General features: G+C 39.8%; 1 protein-coding gene across 1 annotated transcript in view; it reads left to right on the top strand.

The window, feature by feature from the left end:
• Window positions 1-529: 529 nt before the first annotated feature.
• The window catches only part of LOC108702581 (brefeldin A-inhibited guanine nucleotide-exchange protein 2), a 41,409-nt gene continuing 23,068 nt past the window's right edge, over window positions 530-18,870 (top strand). The window contains exons 1-15 of the mRNA XM_018238141.2: window positions 530-890; window positions 6,567-6,597; window positions 7,163-7,286; window positions 8,142-8,288; window positions 8,869-9,048; window positions 9,778-10,021; window positions 11,836-11,898; window positions 12,999-13,144; window positions 13,270-13,403; window positions 13,539-13,773; window positions 14,564-14,663; window positions 14,755-14,894; window positions 15,042-15,150; window positions 16,103-16,304; window positions 17,263-17,374. Of these exons, the coding sequence (XP_018093630.1) occupies window positions 758-890; window positions 6,567-6,597; window positions 7,163-7,286; window positions 8,142-8,288; window positions 8,869-9,048; window positions 9,778-10,021; window positions 11,836-11,898; window positions 12,999-13,144; window positions 13,270-13,403; window positions 13,539-13,773; window positions 14,564-14,663; window positions 14,755-14,894; window positions 15,042-15,150; window positions 16,103-16,304; window positions 17,263-17,374 (2,100 nt within the window). The 5' untranslated portion in view covers window positions 530-757. The remainder of the gene's footprint in view (window positions 891-6,566; window positions 6,598-7,162; window positions 7,287-8,141; window positions 8,289-8,868; window positions 9,049-9,777; window positions 10,022-11,835; window positions 11,899-12,998; window positions 13,145-13,269; window positions 13,404-13,538; window positions 13,774-14,563; window positions 14,664-14,754; window positions 14,895-15,041; window positions 15,151-16,102; window positions 16,305-17,262; window positions 17,375-18,870) is intronic.

The raw sequence follows: 18,870 nt of genomic DNA, 5'->3' as shown, positions 1-18,870 counted from the left end.
CGCTGACCCCATCTAAAAACAAATGCTCTGTTAGGCTACACATGTATTGTTATTGTATATTCCTGTCTCTTATTCAAATCACTGCATGGTTGCTAGGGGAATTTGGACCCTAGCAACCAGATGGCTGAAACTGCAGAGCTGCTGAATAAAAAGTGAAATAACTCAAAAATCACAGATAATAAAAAATGAAAACCAATTGCAAATTGTCTCAGAATATCCCTCTCAATTTAAAGGTGAACAACCCTTTTAAAGGAAAAATAATAATAAAAAAAGTCACCAACATAAACTCAACAAGTAAAATGGCAAATGTCCCTGACATTTAAAATAAAACATTTCAGTTTTCAGGCGTCAATAAAAGGAACACTGTCATTGTCATGAATATGCCTGTGAGTGACAGTTGCCTCATGTACCGAGTCTGACTGAACTCTCTCATATCTATATCCCAAGTGACAAGGACGTCGTGCGTCACCTGCGACTGACGTCACCGGAGACACTAGGAACTAGTAGCGAACGCGGCTTCAGGTCTTTGGTTGCCAGCATGGAAGAGGGGGCGTTACACAGCAACCAATCACGTGACTTCCCCCAAGATGGCGGCGCAGTGCTGAGGTAGAATTCTGACTTCCTGATGGGGTCGCGAACTGGCTCTCATAGTAACCCTCCCTTGAGTGTCAGAAGGCGCTGATTGAAGCCCCGAAGGCGGCCGGCTACGAAGGCGTAAGGCTGGCCAGAGCTGAAGGGAGCTGCGGATCCCAGTGAGATGCACGAGAAGGAGGAAGGGGATAAGACGAAAAGCATGTTCCTGTCACGGGCCCTGGAGAAGATCCTGGCAGATAAGGATGTGAAGAAGGCCCAGAATTCCCAACTCAGGAAGGCCTGTGAGGTGGCACTAGGTAAGGCTTGTTGCAGTGCCAGGCTGTGAGGTGCAGGGGAGGCCTCCTGGCTTGTCATTTAGTGCTCCAGGAGAAAGCCTGTCAGTCACATTTCATTCTCTCTCTATTCCTTCCTCTATTTATTCCTTCCCTCTATTCCTTCCCTCTATTCCTTCCCTCTATTCCTTCTCTCTCTATTCCTTCTCTCTCTATTCCTTTCTCTCTATTCCTTCTCTCTAATCCTTTCTCTCTATTCCTTCTCTCTCTATTCCTTCTCTCTCTATTCCTTCTCTCTCTATTCCTTTCTCTCTATTCCTTTTTCTCTATTCCTTCTCTCTCTATTCCTTCTCTCTCTATTCCTTCTCTCTCTATTCCTTCTCTCTCTATTCCTTCTCTCTATTCTATATTCTAGTCACGTGATGTTTGTGCTACTAGTACAGGAGTAATGGGGGAGTCAGGCTCCTTCAGAACCTCCTTACTGTGTATTTTTGGCAATATATAGCAGTGATTAGCAATCTCAGTGTCCCTGGACACTACAATACTAAAAGAAGGAGCTCTTGCACACCCGTGCTTTATAAGTATGTCCAAAGTTGCTTGGTGCCCAGTGATAGAGGTAACGGCAACCTCCAAATAACTGTAGAAAGTAAGCACTACCTGCAACAGCAGTCTTGTGTGCCAGTCTGCTTACTTTCTACCTGGACTACAATACCCAGCATGCCTCAGCACTTGGCTGTATGGTGGAAGATGCTGCCGCACATTTACTCAGGGATTATCAGTGTTACTGGGGTCCCAAATCCATTCCATTCAGGGCACAGTCTACTTGCTGTTATTATATTCCCCTTTGTGTAGGTTTCCTCTGTATCTCTCTCACACTCCAACAACACACAGCCATGTTTATTGGCTCCTAAAAAGGTGGTTAGGGATATTAAATTGTAAGCTCACTGGGGCAGGGCCAATGTCACTGACGAATGTTTCTATAAAGTCAAGGGTAGCACGTCTGTAATAATAAAGCTGCCATTGCTTGTTGGCCGGCAGTAGCAGGTAACGGATGAGCTGAGGATAGAATGGATAGGGGATAGAATGGATGGAGGATAGAATGGATGGAGGATAGAATGGATGGAGGATAGAATGGATAGAGGATAGATGGCTTCACTAGTCTCTGGCACCAGCTGGGGACATACAGCCACTTGCACTAGGGCTGACATAACTGAACTTGATACCTGTGCCAGAGACTTCAGCTTTAGCCTGACTATTTAAGATTGCAAGCTCATTTGGGCACATCTGGGACCTTTGCATTTGTTTATGACACCTCCAGCATTATTGGGATCAAGAGGCAGTCAATCTTATCATGGTATTCTTTCACTGCTAACCTCATCCATTCCCTAAAAATCCATGTGTCTTATAGTCAACAACCTTGTTCATATCAGTGGATTTTACCCAGAATTCAAATATAAACTTCCATGTGACCGGAATGTCATTATATAGCAGGGTGACTGTTACCCCAATGTTTCTATATAACTGTAACCTTGTTATGAGCTAAGGGGGCCCAGTCTGAAGGGCAGTTAGGGGGAGATTTGGGGTGAGTCTTTATTTGTACCCTGGGTACCCCTGGAACTATAGCAGGGTGACTGTTACCCCAATGTTTCTATATATCTGTAACCTTGTTATGAGCTACGGGGGCTCAGTCTGAAGGCCAGTTAGGGGGAGATTTGTTGTGATTGCTTATTTGTGCCCTGGGTACCCCTGGAACTATAGCAGGGTGACTGTTACCCCAATGTTTCTATATATCTGTAACCTTGTTATGAGCTAAGGGGGCCCAGCCTGAAGGCCAGTTAGGGGGAGATTTGGGATGAGTGCTTATTTGTGCCCTGGGTACCCCTGGAACTATAGCAGGGTGACTGTTACCCCAATGTTTCTATATATCTGTAACCTTGTTATGAGCTAAGGGGGCCCAGTCTGAAGGCCAGTTAGGGGGAGATTTGGGGTGAGTGATTATTTGTACCCTGGGTACCCCTGGAACTATAGCAGGGTGACTGTTACCCCAATGTTTCTATATAACTGTAACCTTGTTATGAGCTAAGGGGGCCCAGTCTGAAGGCCAGTTAGGGGGAGATTTGGGGTGAGTGCTTATTTGTACCCTGGGTACCCCCTGTACTTGCATTTTTCATTTGTTCTTTGTGTTAAGCAAGAAAGGAACATTTTTGGCAGTTAGGGAATATTTTCATACTAAATATCATAAGCAATGTAAAATAATTCTCCAGAATGAAGTTGCTGTGTTTTCTTTTGCTTCTGGGGCTGCTGTGCCCTGCCCTAAAGGCCAAATAACCTGCTCTACTGCCTTTCACAGTTTATATATAAATGCAGCTAAGTTAGTTATCACTGTTATTGTCTGCTTTGCAGACAGTGTGGGATAATTGGGTAAATGATTTATTTTTGATGACACTTTGCATATCGGCATTACCTGTTCTCAATCCTGTTTTTGCTTCATTAACAACCTGTAAATGCAGCTGTTGTAGTTGGTGTCAAAGGGAAACTGGTTTTGTGGGGAGAATACTGTTATTGTTTTAATATGGTCGGTTGATCGTATAGAAGGGAAGCCACACATTGTTATAACTGCTGCATTTGTTCTGATTGTCTGTCAGTGGAATACAATGTATCACCTTAAAAGGAGTGTTCCCCTTTAAATTAACTGTTAGTATGCTTTAGAGAGTGATATTCTGACACCATTTGCAACTGGTTTTCATTTTTTATTGTTTGTTTTGAGTTATTTAGCTTTTTATTCAGCAGCTCTCCAGTTTGCACTTTCAGCAATCTTGTTGCCAGGGCACACATTACCCTAGCAACCATGCATTGATTCGAATCAATGGGATATGGATAGGAGATGGTCTGATTAGAAAGGTGAATAATAAAAAGTTGCAATAACCGTCCATTTGTAGCCTTACATAACATTTGTTTTTAGATGGGGTCAGTGACCCCCCATTTGATTCAGAAGAAGAAAGCAAATGATTCAAACTCAATAAACAATAAATAATGAAGACCAGTTGGAAAGTTGCTTAGAATAGGCCATATAACATACACAAAGTTATCTTATAGGTGAATCACCTTTTTAATACACACACAGGATGGTTAAGGGGACTGAAAAGTATATGAGAGTCATGTGAACAAGCTTTAGTAGATTAAAGAGCAAGTCAACCCCCAAAATTAAAATTTGCCTATCAAAAGAAAACTTAATTCTAAAGAACTTGTAAAAACAATTGCTATTGAAAGCAGCAATTTCCGAAATCATGGTTGTTACTTTTTAAATAATGTTGCAAAACATTATTCCCCAGGGAAGACAGGTCTGTAATCAGCTTCCTTCTCTTACATTGTATCAACAGTCTGAGCCACCAGAAAACGTCAGGCAAAAAAAATGCAACTGTTTTATTATTATAGAGAAAAAGGAAATTTTTAAAAAAAATTTAGATAATTAGGATGGAGTCTATGGGAGACAGCCTTTTCATAATTCCGAGCTTTCTGCATAACTGGTTTCCGGATAACTGATCTCATACCTGTATAAAATAAACAAAGAAGTTAAAAACCATAGAAAATTTGTAATGAATGTATATTGCAAAATTACTTAGAATTACATTTTATTTAAAGGAGAACTAAAGCTTAACTAAAGGAGTAGGGTAGAAATATTGTACAGGTATGAGATCTGTTATCCGGAAACCTGTTATCTAGAAAGCTCAGAATTACGTAATGGCCATTTCCCATAGACTCCATTTTATCCAAATAATCCAAGTTTTAAAAACTGATTGCCTTTTTCTGTGTAATAATAAAACAGTCGCTTGTACTTGATCCCAACTAAGATATAATTAATCCTTATTGGAAGCAGAACCAGCCCATTGGGTTTATTTAATGTTTAAATGATTTTCTAGTAAGATCTTTTATTATGAAAACCCCAGGTCCAGAGTATTCTGGATAACAGGTCCCATATCTGTACTCTTTAGCTATATATGTGTGTTTTAAGTTCCTATTAGGGTACGGCCACACTGGGCATTTTGGTGAGATTTGGTCACCTGGCGACTAATCGCCTCGTCATTGCGGCGATCAATCTCCCCAAACGCCTTCCCTCAATCTGCACTGGCTAAAATTAAAAAAACACCGGCGCTAATCATGCGCGTCGATTCACTTCCCGAAGTCGCCCGAAGTTTCCTTGTGAGACAACTTCGGAAAACGAACTGGTGCGTGAGATTAGCGCTGGCATTTTTTCATTTTAGCCGGCGCAGAGTGAGGGAAGGCGTTTGTGGAGATTGGTCGCCGCAAAGACGAGGCGATTAGTCGCCAGGCGACCTAATCTGCCCAAAACGCCCAGTGTGGCCTTACCCTTAGAGATCACTGGTAGTTGAGATAGGATTGTTTGTGTAGCGCTGATTATTCTGCATTCTCAGTGCTTACTAATGGCTTGCTCAATGTATAGCCCAACCCTTTCATGTGCCGGCCATTAGCAGACGTTGAGAAAACAGTGTGTTGCAATGACCAGGAAAACCACTAACTCTCATGAGTGTGGTTTTAATTTAACTTTTGGTATGATGTAGAGAGGGATATTCTGAGACAATTTGCAATTGGTTTTCATTTTTTTATTATTTGTGGCTTTTTTATTCAGCAGCTCTACAGTTTGCCATTTCAACCATCTGATTTCTAGGGTCCAAATTTCCCCTAGCTGCAGCCGGTTACCCTCAAAAATAGCGGGCACCCTGCGGAATGGGCAGGATTTATAGCTGCGGGTCAGGTTGCGGGTCTCATCTGAATTTCTTATCTTATGTAATATTGTCTTTATTTTACTCCTTTTAAAGTTTTACAAAACTTGTTTCTGTCCCCGGCCATTTTAATGAGGTCACTTCCGGTTTGCAGCACCATCACTTCCTGTTTGATGGTGGTCGGTGGGTTGGGTTGCGGATAAGGCAGTTGCGGGTCGGGTTGTGGATCAAAGTGGCTAAATATGCGGGTTTGGTTCGGGTCCGGGTCTTAGAAATTGGTTCCGCGCAGGACTCTATCCCTAGCAAGAATGCACTGATTTGAATACGAGACTGGAAAATGAATAGGAGAGGCCTGAATAGTAAATAAAAAGTTGCAATAACAAAAATTTTGCAGCCTTACAGAGCATTTGTTTTTAGATGGGGTCAGTGACCCCATCTGGTAACTGGAAAGAGTCAGAAGGAAAGGCAAATAATTCTAAAAAAAAACTATAAAAAATAAATAACGAAGACCAATTGAAAAGTTGCTTAGAGACGTCCATTCTATAACATACTAAAAGTTGATTTAAAGGTGAACCACCCCTTAAGCACAGATCATTAGTTTGTTTTTTTTACTATTTCCCCCCAGCCCCTGTCTGCAAGGAGTTGAGTTTGTACAGATATATATAATGATTATGAGTTACCACTTACCTCCCCCCAATTGGCTTAAAGATGAGCAAAGTTCATTATGCAGGTCACAAAATCAAGGATTTTTCAGTTTGCTCTGCGATATCAAACTATAGCATATTCCTCTAGTCTCCTGGCATGCATAAACTGAATATCGTACAAAACTTTGTTACATACGATGTTATCAATGCATCTATGGCTGCCTTTAGAGGGACTTGTGGTTTCCGTAGGCAGTAGCCTTATATCAATTAATTAGCATTTTCATTATCACTGACTTTTCCCTTTTTTGTTGCAGAGGAAATCAAGTCTGAGCTTATATCCCAGAAGTAAGTACAACCCCACATGTTTATTTGTGGTATGTATGAAAGTTTTACTAAGGAGCAGAAACGTTATAAGGGATACTGATGGTAGTACGATAATTCATTTACAAGTATGGGATCTGTTATTCCGAAAACCCGAGAAAGTTCCGAAATTACGGAAAGGCTCCATTTTATCCAAAAAAATCCAAATGATTTCCTTTTTCTGTGTAATAATAAAACAGTAGCTTGTACTTGATCCCAAATAAGATATAATTAATCCTTATTGGAAGTAAAACCAGCCTATTGGGTTTATTTAATGTTTATATGATTTTCTAGTAGAAATTATATTCTTACAGTCTGGAGATTCAAATTACAAAAAGATTCATTATCCAGGAAACTCCAGGTCCTGAGCATTCAGGATAACCCATCCCATACCTGTAGTAGAGTAGTTAGGATACTGGTTTATAAGGTGCATTTCTATTATACAAACTGTATTTTGTGAAGCTTTTTTTGAGCGTTAAATATGTAAAGACATAAATCACTTTTACCTTTTTATATAAAACTAAAGTTGTGTTAATGTCTTTTATTCCAGGGAAGGAACTGCAACTCCATCCAAATCTAAATTCATTGAGGCCGATAAGTATTTTCTCCCATTTGAGCTGGCCTGTCAGTTGAAATCCCCTCGAGTAGTTAGTACATCCCTGGACTGCTTGCAGGTAATTACTGTTTTCTGCTGCTGAAAAATGGTATTTAAATATAAAAAAAAAATGGTATTTAGAAATATAAAACAGAGCTACTGGGTTAGTGAAAAAAGGGGCGGTGCCAGTTAATAAAATCATTTATTAGCACCACCCCTCTTTAATTGGTCCAATAGATATACCATTTAACTAATTTTAAAGGGGACCTGTCACCTACACATAAAAAGCTGTATCATAAAAATCCTTTGCAAACTAAACATGGAACCTAAGTTATTTTTTTCATTAAAACACCCATACCTGTTTTAAAGCTGTTAAATATCTGAGCTGTCAATCAAATATTACCTATGCCTGAGGCATAGAGGTGGGACAGGCACTTACTTTCACTTTGCATTCAGCAATTCCTAGAGGTCACTACCCTCCTCCTATTCCCCCTTTCCTCCTAATTGTGTAGTGCACTTCGCATGGGCATCCGGTTCCCCCATTCTGGTGCATACACAAGATTTTAGGGGGTGATGCACACTTTGTCTTAATGTTGTGATTGTGTAATTCCAAAACTGAATGAAACAACATGTAAACAATAAATATAGTGTAAGTAAATTCATTTTGCTCAGCTAACCTAATAGAAAAGAATTAGGAATTATTTCTTAGGGTGACAGGTCCCCTTTAATATTTGCTTTGCCAGGTTCACTTTACTTTGGAAATATTCAGGGAGACTGTTTATCTCAGGCATTTAAATTATCTGTACAATTAATAGACAACTTGATCAGTTGGATAGATGTGTGTGAGAGGAAAGAGATCATTGCTGCAGTCATGTTTTCTGAATTGTCCTATCTAAAAAGAAGCATAGACATTGACTGTTAAAATTATTCCTAGAAACTTATTGCCTATGGGCACATTACGGGCAATGCTCCGGATAAAGGAGCACCTGGAAAGCGCCTCATCGATCGGATTGTTGAAACCATCTGCAGCTGTTTCCAAGGCCCCCAAACTGACGAGGGAGTACAGTTACAAGTCATAAAGGTAATAAAAACCTTCTTCTTGAAGTGTTGCTATTGGCTTTCATCTCACTGTATGGAACCCTACACAACCTCTGGATCAATGCATTTAAAGTAGGGATGTACCGAATCCAGGATTCGGTTCGGGATTCGGCCTTTTTCAGCAGGATTCAGATTCGGACGAATCCTTCTGCCTGGCCGAACTGAATCCGAATTTGCATATGCAAATTAGGGACGGGGAGGGAAATCGCGTGACTTTTTGTCACAAAACAAGGAAGTAAAAAATGTTTTCCCCTTCCCACCCCTAATTTGCATATGCAAATTAGGATTCGGTTCGGTATTCGACCAAATCTTTCGCGAAGGATTCAGAGGTTCGGTTGAATTCAAAATAGTGAATCCCTAATTTAAAGTCCATTTTCCTGAGCAGTGCTAACATTATGGAGTAGTTAGTATTAAAACTGAGCAAATGATTGAAATGATGCCAACAGGGAAGGCAATGTGTTTCCTTAGTCTCATGTTTTATTGCATGTAATATAGCTCCTGACTCCATGTCAGGTTTGTTTTTTGTTTACTGAGTGACAATGTCTTCTTTTATTGTCCTTCAGGCTCTGCTCACAGTTGTTACATGCCCCTTTGTTGAAATCCACGATGGAACCATCCTTCAGACGGTCAGGACATGTTACAATATCTATCTGGCAAGCAAAAACCTGGTAAATCAGACCACGGCCAAAGCCACACTGACCCAGATGCTCAACGTTATATTCATCAGAATGGAAAACCAAGCGGTAATTCATAAATGTGCATGTTGCATGTCTGTTTCTGTGTTTTCTAAACTCTACCCTCTTCTTGAATCAGTCACAGGCATCTACAGCTGTCGGTGCTGTAAATGTAAACTAAATAGAAGGAAACCTACCGAAGCAGTTTATTGCCAATAGATTAGGCACAATACTGCAAGCTATAAAACTATATTTATTCTGCAGAATGCTTTACCATACCTGAGTAAACAGCTCTAGAAGCTCTCTGTTTGTTTAGGATAGCAGCTGCCATATTAGCTTGGTGTGACATCACTTCCTGCCTGAGTTTCTCCCTGCTCTCTCATAGCTCTGGGCTCAGATTACAGCAATAGAGGGAGGGGGAAAAGGGAGGGAGAGAGGAGCAAACTGAGCATGCTCAAGCCCTAGCCCTGGAGGTTTAAGCTGAAAACAGGAAGTCTGATACAGAAGCCCATGAGTACACAATAGAAGGAAAGAAATGCTGGGTTTCTTTTGACACAGGCCACAGAGCAGCGTTACTATGAGGGTTTACTGGTGTATTTATATAGACATTTCTAATAAAGCTTACTTAATTGTTGCCTTTCCTTTGCCATTAACTATGTATATAAAGATAAAACTGAGTCTGCCATGTCAATTGTGAGACGTGTTCCAATGGAGTGTGTGTTTATATGTAGTATCTGCATCATATTTGTGTAATATACATGACCGTATCATTAAACCAGTGCTTCCTTCTATCTGCAGGAACAACAGGAATATGTGATACAGAATCAAAAAATGCATTCGCCTGCACCCAATAAAATAATGGGATCACCGCACCTCAAACATAGGAATGAAAACCATCTGCTAAATGAGCTTCCTGTGTCCGAAAATGGAAATGTGACAAACCGTGAACAAGACATGGAGGCTGCAGAAGGAAATGATCAAACACAGGCAACAGACAGCTGCAGTGTCACAACAGATGTAGAGCCTGAGTCTGAGCTCTCAGGTAATATACTTGACTATGTGTACGTGCATATAAATATGTATATAGCAGAGCATTAAACTGTGAAACTCACTGATGTGAATAAACATAAATCATGGAAACTACTGCTTCCTTTGCTGGAAAACCTATGCTAATATGTTTTCTGGAATGTTGATATTACTATATGGGGCCCAGGTGTACTGCTCTGGGCTTTTATTTGGGGGAGCAGATCACCATGCAATACTGTGTTGAACGATGTAGTTTCTGCTCCAAAGCTTTTCAGCTCTCTAAGTTAGTCAGCGACTTGAAGGGGGGCCACATGGGACATAACTGTTCAGTGAGTTTGCAATTGATCCTCGGCATTCAGCTCAGATTCAAAAGCAACAGATATGACCCATGTGCCCCCCTCAAGTCTCAGTGTAAACCAAGAGAGAGCTGCAAAGCAGGAAATAGTGTTCTGGCTATTATGTTAGACATCCAGTCACTCCAGCCTTTATACAATTCCTTTAAAGCAGGGGTACCCCAACCTTTTTTACCCGTGAGACACATTAAAAGGTAAAAAGAGTTAGGGAGCAACACAAGCATAAAAAAGTCCCTCGGGTGCCAAATAAGGGCTGTGTTTGGCTATTTGGTAGCTCCTATGTGGACTGGCAGCTTACATGAGGCTCTGCTTGGCAGTATACTTAGTTTTTATGCAACAATACCTGCTTCCAAGCCTGGAATTCAAAAATAAGCACCTGCTTTGAGGACACTGAGGTCAACATCCAAGGAGTTGGAGAGGAACATGTTACTCAGGAGCTACTGGTTGGGGATCACTGCCTTAAAGGAATTGTTTAGCGTAAAAATAAAAACTGGGTAAATAGAAAGGCTGTGTAAAAATAAAAATTGTTTCTAAATAGTTAGTTAGCCAAAACTGTAATGTATAAAGACTGGAGTGACTGGATGTGTAACATAATAGCCAGAACACTACTTCCTGCTTTTTCGCTCTCTTGGTTTCCACTGATAGTCCCCCTTATAGTCACTGACTAACTCAGCGTTAAGGACCCCATACACGGGCCAATAAAAACTGCAGACAGACCAAGTTGGCAGCTTATTGGTCCGCGTGTGGGGCCATCTGACGGGCTTCTGTGATCGCTATCTGGCTGAAAGTTGGGCAGATCTCAATCATGCAGGTTAAAAAATCCAGTCGGGCCGCATCTATGCATGTATGCGGTCCCTCTATCCAACCTCCCGTATCGGATCCGTTATGATCCAGTTGTTGGGCCCTAGGGCCCACAATCGGATCAACCCGATACCCACTTCAATGTGGGCAAATCGGTGAGAGATCCGTTTGTTTGGAGATGTCCGATCTCTACGTCTGTGGCCACCTTTAGAGAGCTGAAATGCAGGAAGTAATGTTCTGGCTATTATGTTAGATATCCAGTCACTCCAGCCTTTTTACATTACAGTTTTGTCTAACTATTTTAGAAACATTTTTTATTTTGCACAGCCTATCTTTACCCAGTTTTTATTTTTACACTGAACTGTTCCTGTAAGGTGGTGTTGGATTGAACATTCTGTAATAGCGCAGTAGGCTGGCTAGTTTCTCTTCAAGGAGAAGGCAGTATTACTGGCCGCTGTTCGATCTATAAAATGATTCTAAATTCAAGGCTTTGGTGAAGGAATGCTTTGTTCCAACTGCCCTCAAAAAGAAAGCATTTGTCTGCCTTGAACACTGCAATACATTTTATAAATGCTAAGTAAATATATAATGCGCCCTTTCCATTTAGTACGAGTATAGGAGCTACAAATTAAATATCGTTTAAGAAACGGATTTCTTTTTTTAAAATTTTGTGCAGCCCCTGAGGAAATTCCTGTTCCTGCTGATATTATTGAGGACAATACAGATTCTGTCAGCAAAGGTATGTATATTTGTAGTTTTATGGTCTCTCACATAGGGATGCACTGAATCTAGGATTCAGTTCGGGATTCGGCCAGGATTCAGGCTTTTTCAGCATGATTCGGATTTGGCAGAATCCTTCTGCCTGGCCGAACCGAATCCTAATTTGCATATGCAAATTGGGGGCAAGAAGAGAAATTGTGTGCCTTTTTGTCACCAAATAAGGAAGTAAAAATAGTTTTCCCCTTCCCACCCTTAATTTGCATATGCAAATTCGGTTCGGTATTCAGCCGAATCTTTTGCAAAGGATTCGGGGGTTCAGCCAAATCCAAAATAGTGGATTCAGTGTATCCCTAGTCTCACACTCCGTCCACAAATGTGCCCAGTAATTCCCAAAATTTGTTATGTTAGACAGTGTCAACCTTTGGCCAGTAGCCGTGCACATCTTTATTGGCTTAATAAACAAATTACAGATTAAAATCTGTCTGAGCTGATCTAATACATCTGAATCTGTGACTAAAATAAAGAAATCATTTTGGGTCTGCTTTATGAATGCTTGGTATATTCTGCACCAGATCGATTAGTTACAGCTTCGAATATCCTTATCATAATTGTTTCTCTTACATTTATTTAATTTATTTTATTTATTTATTATGTATCGACTCTTTATGGATTTTACATATAAAATGTATGGATTCTGCAGATAAACCTATAAAACATGCATGCAGCTTGATCACTTAACTAGTATTTAGCTGCAAATCACATAATTACATTGAGGCTAACTGATCACTAATTACATGTGCCCAAGTCAATCTATAAATATTTGTTGGTAGTTACGAAAATATAACTTGGACACCAGTCATTTCAGTGTATCCCTGAAACACCCAACATGAAAAATCTTACTCTGTCTGCACCTTCAGCCTTTTGTGCTATTAAAACAGAACAAATAAACTGAGTTTATCATCCTCTGTGATTTCCCAGAAATATATTTAAAGCTTTGCAGCCCTCCTGGAGGCATTATCATGTGTATTCTCCCACAGCTGCAGAATGCTGGGACACATTTGGAGAATCTTATTTCAATGTGGCTTGGTAAACTCTTTCATTTCTCACTCTTACTTGCAGAGCAGGAAAAGAAAGAAGATGTTGATAAAACTGTCACATCTGAAGCGGAGCCTGGTGATGTCCCACCCTCTCTGGATCTCCCTGAAAGCATCCAAACCAATGGGATTTCAGATGATGGACAGTCTGTGTCTTCTACAGATTACCTGGTAATTACATATTGACTTGTTTCATAAAAAAATAGGTCATTAATTTGGCCTTTCCTTCCCATTTAAGGCTGTTTTGACATAAGAATCCTTATACCTTCTTTTTTGTTATAATTTCTACTGTCTAGGAGTCCGATTCTCTCCACGGTCAGAACTCTGGTGCTAAATTCTCCCATATCCTACAGAAAGATGCATTCCTCGTATTCCGATCACTCTGTAAACTTTCCATGAAACCCCTTGGTGAAGGCCCACCAGATCCAAAGTAAGCATATACCTCTGGATATTGTTTAAAGGGAAAGTTTATCTTGGCAATTTCTCTCTTTGCTATATTGAGTCTGGTTGAGGCTAGTCAATTTTGTTACTGAATCTTATAGTTGTTTTTTTTCCCCCCCCTAAGGTCCCATGAGCTGCGTTCTAAAATTATTTCCCTTCAGCTTCTGCTGTCAGTATTGCAGAACGCAGGTCCAGTATTCAGAACACATGAAATGTTCATAAATGCAATCAAGCAGTACCTCTGTGTGGCACTATCAAAAAATGGAGTGTCTTCCGTACCTGATGTCTTTGAACTCTCACTCGCCATATTTCTCACGTTGCTGTCAAACTTTAAAATGCATTTGAAAATGCAGGTCGAGGTAAGGATAACTAGCATGTTTAACAATCTTTAATTTAAAACAGCTAACGTTTAAGATTATGCCACACTTGCGGTGCAGTGAAGTTTACAGGCCCCAGATGTATCCAAACATGAAATGTTCATATTTATATATATATATATATATATTTGTATATGGGTTATCTTCCCTGAAGCTTGGAGTTGAGGTGACTATGAATCATTTTGCTCTTGGGCCCAGTATCTTCTCTGTGGCTCTCCAGCTGTTGGATAGCATTGCCTAACAAGGGAGTACTGCATTTGAGCTGCATGTGGGACAGTTGCTAGATTGATGCTATGTGATATACGTAACACAGGTATTGGATCGATTATCCAGAATGCTTGGTACCCAAGGTTTTCTGGATAAAGAGACTTTCTGTGATTTCGATGTCCATATTATGAGTCTACTACAAAATGAATTAAACATTAAATAAACTCTGTAGGACTGTTTTGCCACCAATATTGATATATGCAGCTTAGGATCAAATACAAGGCACTGTTTCAATGTTGCAGCAAAAAAGGAAATCAATTTAAAAAAAATCAGAATTATTTCATTTAAAATGCAGTCTGTAATTCATAACTATTTGGATAACAGGTTTCCGGAATAATGATTCTATACCTAGATTAGTATGGATAGGGCACTAACCCATAACAAACAATCAGATGGCTTTTTATTAGCAGACTAGACTATAATAAGTATGAATATTACTGAAAATGATTCCTTGTGATTTTATCTGAAATTCACACATTTTTTTTTTTCTTTCATTTCATTGTAGGTATTTTTTAAGGAAATCTTCTTAAATATTTTGGAGACTTCTTCAAGTTCGTTTGAACATAAGTGGATGGTTATACAGACACTGACAAGGATTTGCGCAGGTATAAAGACGATACGAATGACTTGATTATTTCTCCAATAAAGTAAATAAATTAATCAGACAAAATGTGTTCATTTATTTTTTACCCTTAGATGCGCAGTGTGTGGTGGATATTTATGTGAACTACGACTGTGATTTAAATGCTGCTAATATATTTGAACGTCTCGTTAATGATTTGTCTAAAATCGCTCAGGGAAGAAGCGGACATGAGCTTGGAATGACTCCACTACAGGTAATTAAGCAACCCATCTCACTTTCTCCTTCTAGCAGTCAAAGTCTTGCCTAAGGAGAAAATAATAAATAGACAATAATATTTAATAATATTTGATGGAAGTTTCCACATTAGATGAATAAATGAATTCTCTATGCTTATGCCTAGGAGCTATGCCTCAGAAAGAAGGGATTGGAATGCCTTGTGTCTATACTGAAGTGTATGGTGGAATGGAGCAGAGATCTCTATGTGAATCCAAACTTTCAATCTAATCTTGGTAAGAACTGGGTTTCATAAGAGCAATCAGGATGGAATTTGAATAAAATATGCAGTTCTGTTTTTCTTACTCAAAGCTGAAAAGTAGTGATAAAAATAAAACAGTATATATATGAAACTATATTATAATAATAATAATAATAATAATAAAAGTGCCCGCATTTTAGTGCACCATTGATGTGCGCCAATTAAAGGGATTCTGTCATGTTTTTTATGGTATACTTTTTATTTCTAAATTACAATGTTTACATTGCAAATAATTCACTCTACCATGTACAATTTAATTCCTAGCCCAACAAGTGTATTTATTTAGTTATAATATTGGTGTGTAGGTGCATCTCAGGTCATTTTGCCTGGTCATGTGCTTTCAGAAAGAGCCAGCACTTTAGGATGGAACTGTTTTCTGGCAGGCTGTTGTTTCTCCTACTCAATGTAACTGAAGGAGCTGCAGTGGGACATGGATTTTGTTTTACTATTGAGTGCTGTTCTTCGATCTACCAGGGAGCTGTTATCTGGTTACCTTCCCATTGTTCTGCTGATGGACTGCTTGGGGGGGGGAAGAAGGGAGGGGTGATATTACTCCATCTTGCAGTGCAGCCGTAAAGAGTGATTGAAGTTTATCACAAGTCACATGACTGGGGCCACCTGGGAAACTGACAACATGTCTATCCACATGTCAGATTTCAAAATTAAATATAAAAAAATATGTTTTCTCTTTTGAAAAATGGATTTCAGTGCAGAAATCAGCTGGAGCAGTATCCATATACAACTGTACTGTTACAGGAGCATGTTTCACTGCCTTTTTCATCTGAAAATATTTCTATGGTAGAGAAGTCTCCACTGCAACCCTCCAGCTATTGTGTGCAGCAACAGACATAATAACAACAATGTCGTTTTAGCAAGTAATATGCATGCTAATTGTCCTTGCCATCAATTCTGTTTCTTCTATTAAGACCAGGAGAAAAACTCTGACCCTGAAAACTGTGAAAATAAAACGCCGGAAACCACAGGGAGAAGGTACAGCGTAAGTTCTAAGGATTCGACTGTGTCCTCAGGAATTGGCAGCACCAGCACCCAGACATCCATTCCAGATGACCCAGAGCAGTTTGAAGTGATTAAACAGCAGAAGGAGATTATCGAGCATGGCATAGAATTGTAAGCTCTTGGTTCCATATTTTTGTCAGCATATTTATATCCTAACTGACCTAGTTGGGGGTGGGTCGACATATTGTTCAGTAGTATGTTTGCCTTCTGTATTCTACCTGTGCTAGTCAGGTAAAAGCTAACTGCTGAATGATAGTTGTGGTTACTTGAACAAGTTAATACAGGTATGGGACCTGCTATCCAGAATGCTCAGGACCTGGGGTTTTCTGGATAACGATCTTTCCGTAATTTGGATCTTAATACCTTAAGGGTCTAGCCACACGGGCATATTCGGCGAGATTAGTCGTCAGGCGACAAATCTCCTCTTCTTCACGGCGACTAATCGCCCCGATCTGCCTTCCGCCAGCTAAAATGTAAATCACCTAGGGGCAGGCACACCGAGTGTTTAGTTTTCCGAAGTCGCCCGTAATTGCCTAACGAGGAAACTTCGGGCGCCTTCGGAAAACAAAGTGATCCCCGTGCCTGCCCCCAGGCGATTTACATTTTAGCCGGCGGAAGGCAGATCAGGGAGATTAGTCGCCGCAAAGAAGAGGAGATTTGTCGCCTGGCGACTAATCTCCCAGAATCTACCCGTGTGGCCAGACCCTAAGTCTACTAGAAAATCATATAAACATGAAATAAAGCCAATAGGCTGGTTTTACTTCCAATAAGGATTAATAATATCTTAGTTGGGATCAAGTACAAGCTACTGTTTTATTATTACACAGAAAAAGGAAATCATTTTTAAAAATGTGAATTATTTGGATAAAATGGAGACTATGGGAGACTGCCTTTATCTAATTCGGAGCTTTCTGGATAACTGGTTTCCGGATACCGGATACCATACCTGTACTGCTGTTTCTTCATGTTATGTAATTATTTACTCAAGCCCATACAGTTAGGCATCTTTCTCCTGCTATAACTTACTGTTGCAAATAGATCTTCAGTAAATACATTCTACAACTTTCAGATTTAACAAGAAGCCAAAAAGAGGGACTCAGTATTTACAGGAGCAAGGTATGCTTGGAACCATGCCGCAGGACATTGCTCAGTTTTTGCACCAGGAGGACCGTCTGGATTTTGTAAGCATTTTGCACAAGTATTCCGATTTCCGATAAGTGGTTTGTCACTAGTCTTTTATAGTCCCTTTATATATGCATCGGTGGAAATGTTTAGAACTCATTTATAATTATTTCCCTAATAACTAAGTATTCCCCTGTACTAAGCACAATTTAGGGCCAAATGATCTTATCATAATCCCCATCGGATGGGTATACAGGCCATCGGATCAAGGAGCCAATGTAGTTCTTACCCCGAGGGGATTCTTAAACCGGCTGACCAACATTAGGACCCCATATATGGGCAGTCAAGATATCAACTTGGTCTATATGGACCAAGTCAGCATCTTAAATCTGGCCCTGTATGACCACCTTTAAACTAGTGTTCGGTAGATCCCTACATTGGCCACAGAGAACTCACTCAGTGGCCAATCTGAGGAGTTCCCATTCAGATTTTCAAAAGCAATAGCTTAAAGGGGTGATTCACCTTTAAGGTAACTTTTATTATGTTCTAGAACAACCAATTCTAAGCAACTTTTCAATTGGTTTTCATTATTTATTTTTTAAAGTTGTTTGCCTTTTTCTTCTGACACTTTGCAGCTTTCAACGGGCATCACTAACCCCTTCTAAAAAACAAATGCTCTGTAAGGCTACAAATGTATTGTTATTGTTACTTTTTATTACTGATCCTTTTATTCAGGCCCATCTGCTATTCATATTCCAGTCTCACTCAATGCATCGTTGCTAGGGTAATTTGGACCCTAGTTACCAGATTGCTTAAGATACAAATTGAAGAGCTGCTGAATAAAAAGCTAAATAACTCAAAAAACACAAATAATAAAAAATGAAAACAAATTGCAAATTGTCTCGAATATCACTCTCTACATCATACTAAAAGTTATTTCAAAGGTGAACAACCCCTGTAAAGTTATACTGTCATAAATGCATCAGTTAATAGTGCTGTTCCAGCAGAATTCTGCACTGAAATCCGTTTCTCAAAAGAACAAACAGATTTTTTTGTATTTAATTTTGAAATCTGACATGCGGCTAGACATATTGTCAGTTTCCCAGCTGCCCCCAGTCATGTGACTGATAAACTTCAATCACTCTTTACTGCAGTACTGCAAGTTCGAGTGATATCACCCCCTCCCCCCACCCAGCAGCCCAACAACAGAACAATAGAAAGGTAACCAGATAGCACCTAACACAAGATAACAGCTGCCTGGTAGATCTAAGAACAACACTCAATAGTAAAATCCAGGTCCCACTGAGACACATTCAGTTACATTGAGTAGGAGAAACAACAGCCTGCCAGAAAGCAGTTCCATCCTAAAGTGCTGGCTCTTTCTGAAAGCACATGACCAGGCAAAATGAGCTGAGATGCACCTACACACCGATATTACAACTAAAAAATACACTTGCTGGTTCAGGAATGAAATTTTATATTGTAGAGTGAATTATTTGTAGTGTAATTTAGAAATAAAAACTACATCATAAAAATCATCCTTTTAATCAGAATT

Source organism: Xenopus laevis, chromosome 9_10S, assembly GCF_017654675.1.
Source record: "Xenopus laevis strain J_2021 chromosome 9_10S, Xenopus_laevis_v10.1, whole genome shotgun sequence".
NCBI lineage: Eukaryota > Metazoa > Chordata > Amphibia > Anura > Pipidae > Xenopus > Xenopus laevis.
Note: the sequence above shows the minus strand (reverse complement) of the source record. Positions and strands in the feature narration are given on the sequence as shown.